The sequence below is a fragment of the Fistularia commersonii genome, chromosome 22 (genome assembly GCF_037954325.1).
Source record: "Fistularia commersonii isolate RoL2024-O1a breed Wild chromosome 22, RoL_Fcom_v1.0, whole genome shotgun sequence".
In the NCBI taxonomy this organism is placed as follows: Eukaryota; Metazoa; Chordata; class Actinopteri; order Syngnathiformes; family Fistulariidae; genus Fistularia; species Fistularia commersonii.
The window spans coordinates 6,969,521-6,977,500 of NC_141305.1; the positions used below are offsets into that span (position 1 = coordinate 6,969,521).

The window sequence follows — 7,980 nt, forward strand, 5'->3', positions numbered from 1 at the left end:
AACAAGGAAAGAGCTTGTTTTCTATGTTTAGTAGCTCGCCTGCAAACTCTCAGCAACCATCTTCTCAGTCAGGTCTATCAATTCTTGGAGGCATTATACCTGGCTCATCTACCAAAGAAAGTCCTAGCACTGGGCTCCTCTCAATGTTTGGTGGATCAAACATTTCATCTACACCTGCATCGAAAGGTCCACCATCACCTGCAGCAACCCCACAGGAGCCCCAAGGAAAAGGTTTATTCTCCATGTTTTCTGGCACCAACAGTCAGCCTCCACCTGGTCCAAGAGGTCCAACTGGTAGTTTGCCACCTCGAGGTCCACCACCTAAAGAATCCCCAGGAAAAAGTCTGTTTTCCATGTTTGGTGGACCTGCCCCTCCACAACAAGCTACTCCCAGAGGTCCTTCTCCCAGAGGTCCTTCTGGGGCCGGGACCTCTTTATTTGGGGGTATACTTCCAGGTTCTGCAACAAGTAAGGAAAGTCCTGCTACAAGCCTGTTTTCTAAATTTGGAAGTAGTTCCCAGGCCCAAAGCAGCCCTAGAATGCCATCACCTGGACAATCAGTTACACCACCAGTCTCCAAAGCTTCAGAGCCCCCTGGAAAAGGACTGTTCTCGATGTTTAGTGGACAAAATCAACAAGCAACAGCAACGCATCCCACAGTCACCAAAGCACCGGAATCAGATGGTGCTTTCAAAGTGTCATCTGTCTTTTCACTCGCTGGTGTTTCTGACAGTAACAAATCTAAAACTGCATTTGGGTTATTTGGAAAGTCTGTTATGGAGGAAACTCAAACAGTGACAGATATAACCTCCATAGGGAAGGGAGAGAGTACTGTGGAACATGTGAACCCACCAGAAACCAAAGAGGAAGCAAAGGACCGCCATTTTGAGACTGTGGAACAAGTATCACCTGAGCTCCATTCTGTAACATCAGTTCAAGATGATCTACAAGGAAACAAGATATGCAAAGTTGGTCCAGATGTAATCTCGGATGCCACTACAAGTACCTCTCAAAATTCTGTTTTCGAATCAAAACCTGAAGTTAGCAAAACAGCTTTAATACCAGATCATTCTCCAGTTGAAGAAGACACCCCAGTTGTGCCAGAAGAGACGACTACAGAGACATATGTGACCAGATGTTCACCAGAGGTAGAAACAGTGCAGAGCGATGCAGATGGAGTCGTAAATGTTGAACAATCGAGTACCACTGAAGAGAGTAAAGATGCAAAGTTGACTGAGGGGGAATCAGAAAGAGATACTGAAATTAAGTCTGTGTCTGATGAAACTTCTTTAGATGCTCTCAAAACCACTACAATTTCAGGGGGAAATGACAACATACAGATTCCAGAAAGTGTTGCAGAGTTCAGTGAAGACACAACACATTTGGAAACGGATGGAGGAAAAGCTTCTACTGAAGTAGAGACAACTCCAGTGCTGACACAGACCCAAACTGAGGAACCGCTGAAGGATGCTGGTGAGGAACAAAGAGGAGTTCCCTTTATAGATGAGTCAAGTTGGGAACCAATGACCGTTCCTAGTGAACAACAGCATGAAAGGGAAATTATAGAACAAATGACACCTATGGAGGCTGCCGGTAAAGAAAAAGCTGAAGAGAAAGATGTAGAGCCATCAACGGAGGCACCTTTAGAAGTTGCTGATGCGGAGAAGCCTGGAGAAGCAGATTTAAAACAATCAACAGAAGCACCTGTGGAAGTTCCGAGCGAGGGGCGAGATGTAGAAAAATCAACCCAGGAACCCTTGAAATTAGTAGGTGAAGAGCAGGTGGCAGATGTTATTCAAGATGATGCGGGAAAATCTGCAGAAGAAACCGCTGTACTTGATACAACCACAGCAGCAATAGAGAAAATATCGCCAGAACCAACTGATGAAGTGACAGGGATTACAACTGAAAAAGGAAAATCTGGTGAAAAGGACTTGATGGACGCATCTGAAGAGAAGGCAAAAGAAGAAGCAAAGTCAGAGCTTGGAGGTTCTAGCAAAGAAGTTTTATGTGAGGTGCAGGTACCTTTTGAAAGTAGGGATTCCATTGCAGTGGATAAGAAGGAAAGTACCGGTCCCAACCAGTCAGGAGATGTGAGAGCTCAAGTCTCAGAGCCTGTGGAAGTTCTGCCATCAGGACCCATCAGTCCCCCACAGCAGCATCTGCCTGGGCAAAGTATGGCCGGCCCACCTGGCCCTCGAGGACAAAGAATGGGACCACCGCGGATGGGAACACCAAGAATGGAGGGGCCAAGGATGGGAGGTCCACGTATGGGCTCTCCACGGATGCCGGGGCCAAGAATGGCTGGACCAAGACATCCTGGACCACAGAAGCCCCCTGAACCAGCTCCATTTTCTGGGTTTATGTCTATGTTTTCAAACACAAACACCCCAAGTAAATCCACCGTTGGTGGTTTCTTTGGCAGTTCAGCCAGTTCACTATTTGGATCATCACCTGCTCCTCGACAACCGCAACCACGACAACCGCAACAACCGCAACAACCGCAACAACCGCAACAACCGCAACAACAAAAAACCTCATTTTTTGGTCTTCCAAGTAGCATTGCTCCAGAATCTCTGACAAATGACTTACTCGGTATGTTCAAGGGACCCGAAACAGCAAAGTCAGAGGAACCTCAGCAGTCTGGTGCAGGTAATGCCCAAGCTGATACTCTTTCAAAAGGATCAGTCACTGAAAGCGGCGAAAAGATGGACACAAATACAAAAACTTCATCTATGGATAAACTTGTTGGAGATGCAGATGATATTGAAGTTCCTGAAAAGGGCCTAGAGGAGGAGGCAGAGCGAACAGATAAAGGAGAGGTGGAAGAAAGTCCTTCGTCTGAATCAACAGTGAAAATTGAGAAGGAAGAAGAGCATGATGAGCCACCAGAGCATTTAGAGGAGCCAGATGTTGCGGTGTCTGAAAAAGCCCCACCTATCTCACCTCCTGAAACGAAAGGCACCTTTGAAATTCCGAATCTGACCGCCCCTAAATTTAGCTTCTTGTCTGCAGCTGCAGAGGGAACATCATCTCTCGGATCACTTTTCTCCTCCAGTCCAGCTCCACCTTTAGGCGCCAAGGCAACACCACCACAGCAGACCGAAGGTGGCCTCTTCTCTGGGTTCAAAAGCCTCTCAACTGGTATTTTCCAGGATGAAAAGCCACCAGGGAAAGAAGAGCCCTCATCCGTTTCCTCTGTTTTTGGCATCAAACTTGGCTCAATGTTTTCAACCCCCGACTCTCCTAAACCTGAATCCTGCCCCCCGGTGGTCACAGTCCAGCCTCAACCTCAAACTACCAAGCTCACTACCGAACCCTGTGAACCAGATTCAGAGAAAGGTTCCCCGGGTACGGGCGACTCTGGAAGCGCAGATTGCAGCGACACAGAAGGTCAGACGGGTACATCGAAAACAGGAAGCTGCGACACTTTCGCGCAGTCGCCACAATCTGGCCTCAACTCCGAATCGGTGTCCCTAGCAGAGCATTTGGGCGATAAGCCTGAGCTTAAGGTCACGCCGTGTCTGGCAAAGGAAACTGAAGGTGGCCAAACAGACAACGCAAACGCACAGTCGGAGTCAGAGCAACCGAAGGACCTGCTGATGAAGGATACTGCGAAAAGGCCAGTACAGTTTGTACACTAGTGAAAATTGGACCTCCCCTTCCTTACTCCTTACTCCCCTATCCGTTTGCTCCTTTGGCGCACTTCTCTTCATAGCCACCCTTTTCTTTTTCCCTTTCTTTTACTCGTTCTTGTCTAGATGAACCCCTTGATGTCGTCTTCACGTTAACTGTGCAGCTTCCTTTCCTCGGTCCCGAGCTACACGAGGGAGGAAAATAGTAGCAATTCCTACTTTGTAGTAGAACCCATTTCAGCTCATTGGCACTGGTTTTTCACTTATCTTTCGGTATTTATGGCTGGCGGATCTAAATCCTACGACCATTTTGTCCTCTTTCGAAAAAAAAAAAAAAGGGAGTGTAGCAACCCGTACACTGGGGCGCAATGCATCCACAACCAACCAGAAAAACAAAGTTGCCCCGTGTGTGAGTCACATCATTTAACCATGTCACGTGTGAATGTACAGGAGTTGCGTTGTGCTTATGACGCGGCGGTAATAGCCTTCCGGACGCTGATGGAAACGCGGCGAAAAAGAAACCGATAGCCTTAATTTATTAGAGCAAGTGTTGTGCAAGAAGCCCCTCCCTCGACCTTCCTTTGCCTTCCTCTCCCCTCGCCCTCCCCGTCCCCCCGTGAGTTCTCTAAATTATGCTTTTAGTCTCGGCCAATTTGTTTATGTGAATCAAGCCGGGGTAGATTTACGACACCATGTCATTTGGCGTGAGCCCAAGGCGGGATAAATCACGGTTGTTAAAGCCACTTTCCCCCTCAGCGGTTTCTTACGTGGACCCAGCCTGCGCGGTCGCCCCCCGGCCTTCTGACCTTTAAATCTCACTCTTATTTTTTTTTAAAAGATAAAGAATTAGGAATTATATGCAGCTCTGCAGAAACCCCCTCCCCCCCTGATCCCCTAACTATCCCCGTTCAGACTTGTATGCAGAGCTGCAATATCGCACACCAGCTGCCGCTATCAGCGCATCCTTGACTCCGGATGTGTTATAACAGTGGTGTAACAGTGTCGTAACAGTGTCATAACAGTGTCATAACAGTGTCATAACACCCAGACGCTCACTGGACCCTGTTAGTTTCCCATGTTCTGGCTCAACTTCTTCCCCTGATGTAATGGTTGTTGTATCCCTTGGGAAAACACACACACACACACACACACACACACACACACACAGGGAGTTAATTTAGACAAGGGGTCACCAGCCTTTCGACGTCCGCCACGTAACAACACCAGAAGCTGCATTTGGACTAATTGAGTGTTTCCGGACAAAAAAGCGAAAATCCGTTTGGCACTTGTGATGCAAATATTCCAACCTGCAAGCGTTCAACCACGGCAGACGGCAAGGAAGTGCTTAACTCAGCAAGGCCCCGTCGTCACACCCGTTTATTCTATTTTGTTCCTTTAATGAGTTCAGTTGGTTTCACTTGTAGTTTTTTGTGTATTTCAATCAGTTCGGGCGAGTTCAACAGCCTGAAAAAAAAAAAAAATCTCATCAAGTCAAGGCCCATTAAACTGTGTCTCATGAGGTGAAAAGGAGATGCTCTGTTTTGTTTTGTATGTTGGCCAAACCTCTCACATGCACTTCCGCTTCCACCCCTCCATGCTTGCGTCGCAGCTTTTGAATCCAAATTTTCGTATTGAGGGAAAAAAAATTTTCATTAAGGCCTTTTTAAGTGGAAATTGTGGCCTAATAAGGCTTTATTACATGCTTATAAACACTTTGCTAACGTTTCATATGTGTTAACTATGTATGGTTGATGTTACATGCAGGTAAGACCGTGAAAATGTGATGATAGTGATTCTGTGCATCATTTCCAAACATCTGATTAAGTTTATAAGCATTGTTTTACAGCCTTATTACCTTACAGGACTGTCTCAGAAAATTAGAATATTGTGATAAAGTTCTTTATCTTCTGTAATGCAATCAAAAAAAAAACAATTACTTTTTCATGATATTCTAATATTTTGAGATAGGATTTAAGAGTTTTCTTAAGATGTAAGCCATAATCAGCAATATTAAGATAATAAAAGGCTTGCAATATTTCAGTTGATTTGTAATGAATCCAGAATGTATGATATTTTTGTTTCTGTAATTGCATTGCAGACGATAAAGAATTTTATCACAATATTCTAATATATTAGAATATATTGTGAGTTATAAAATAATCAGTTTCACTGAGCCAACCTGAGAAATTCATTTCATTTGTTTTAAATGAATTAACTGAAAAATATCAACATGTTGGCTAAATATTTGCATATTAATTGAAGTATTACCCTGAAATTTAAGAAGAGATTACCTACAAATTTGAGAAATTAACCTGCGTTAACAAATTTAAGAAATTCAAATTTTTTTTCCCCTGAAATTAAATGTCAAATTAAATTCCAGCATCAATTTGAGATCAGGATTTCAAGCAGAAAAAAACAAACTGTAAATGTCAGTCACAAAAAAAAAACTCAGGTCAGGTCTCGAAAAAACACTTTGATATTAACCCATTTTAATTTTAAAGAATTCCTTAAAAAATTACAAAACATACAATAAAAAAGTAAATAACCTTTAATAAAAACTCCGATATGAACAAGATTTATCCCCTGCACTGATCGGGAAGAAAAAGAAACCGGACTTGCGAAAGATGAATCAATAAGTCAGTCATATTAAAAAAAAAAAAAAATTACTTTTTCATGATATTCTAATATTTTGAGATAGGATTTATGAGTTTTCGTAAGATGTAAGCCATAATCAGCAATATTAACATAATAAAAGGCTTGCAGTATTTCAGTTGATTTGTAATGAATCCAGGATGTATGACATTTTTGTTTCTGTAATTGCATTACAGAAGATAAAGAATTTTATCACAATATTCTAATTTTCTGAGACAATCCTGTACATTTATTTCAAGGGCCTTATGTGAAGTTTTACCGTGATTATACATTTTCTGAAATAATTCTAATTGACCCCGACTTACAGTCCGCCTGACAGCAGCCGCTTCGATTCCTCCGGCAACCTGAGCCCGATCAGCTCCCAGCTGAGCTCCGAAGCCGAGGAGCGGCGGGACGCGGAGTCGTGCCCTCCGGCCGGCGGGCGCCGCCATCATCTCCCCAGCCAGCCTTCCACCTGGGATGAGGAAGAGGAGGAGCTGGAGGAGGAAGACCGAGAAGAGAAGGAACTCCATCCGTCGCCGGAGCCCGGGTCGCTCAAAGACCTGAGGGAATCCTCGCCGGTCCGGCCCACACCGGCCTATGGCTGCCAGGACTACAAGACCACGAGTGGAATCAGGTGGGTGCAATTAATTTCAGATTAACTTCAGATTGAGTTGAGATTAAACTAGCTGTATAGGTATTTATCATTTTTAAGTAAGAGCATATCGATTAATTCTGCAATCAGAATAATGAGCGTTATGACTACTTTATTAACCAGTTATTACCATGAAGCATTTGGGATGATGTTATTAAGCATTTAATGTTCACACAAATCTGTTTTTGAGTTAAAAGTCTGCAAAATGTTTGATAAAAATGATTATTGTTGGAATAAAGCTTAATGTTGACGGCACAGGATTGTAATAACAGAGTAATAAGTGCTTGATAAAACAAGTAACGAGCCGATTGGTCGGTTCCTCAGCCTCCTGGAAGTCGGCCCGCCGCCCTGCTCCCCGTCCAGGGTTCGCTGGTTGAAGGCCTATTATAAAGTCAGAGCCCGGCTCCTCCAGGTAGGAACGCTCGCGCCTTCTGTCTCTTGTTCCCCCTCCCCCGCCTCATCCTACATCCCCGGGTTGGTTGAGTTTTGTTTTGTTTTTTGTTTTTTTTCCTACCTGGTTTTGTATTTTGGTCCTGATCCTGAAACCTGGAACTGTGGCGGAAAGCACCGCAGTTCGTTTTCAAGCAAACCAGACAGCGCTCGCTTGAATGCGACCCAAGCCCCGCCTCCACGCCACTCTCACAGCCTTGGTCTTTTCTTGGTCACATTCTAGTTAGTAACAGTCAGAGAAACTCCTTACTTGTTTTCGTCCAGGTTTTCAATGCATTATTTTTTTAATCAATTTTTAAATTATTATTATTATTATTTTTATATGGATATTACTTAATTTTATTTTTTATTAAAAAATATTTATTTAATTTATTTAATTAAACGTATTTATGCATACATATATATATATATATATATATATATATATATATATATATTTTTTTTTTTTTTTTTTTTTTTAAGTAACCCCCTCCTTGTTTCAAGGAGATTTGAGCCGGGCTGTCAAAATGTCATTTTCGGATAAAAAAAAAAAAAAGGTTGTCACATGATACGCAAGACCCAATGGCTTGACAAGATCGAGAACATGGGAAGTGCAGTGTGTGTGTGTGT

General features: G+C 43.5%; 1 protein-coding gene across 1 annotated transcript in view; it reads left to right on the forward strand.

The window, feature by feature from the left end:
* The window catches only part of LOC147221548 (uncharacterized), a 124,150-nt gene that overhangs the window by 43,634 nt on the left and 72,536 nt on the right, over positions 1-7,980 (forward strand). Inside the window, exons 15-18 of the mRNA XM_086169208.1 lie at positions 118-923; positions 1,215-3,622; positions 6,595-6,903; positions 7,246-7,333. Of these exons, the coding sequence (XP_086025334.1) occupies positions 118-923; positions 1,215-3,622; positions 6,595-6,903; positions 7,246-7,333 (3,611 nt within the window). The remainder of the gene's footprint in view (positions 1-117; positions 924-1,214; positions 3,623-6,594; positions 6,904-7,245; positions 7,334-7,980) is intronic.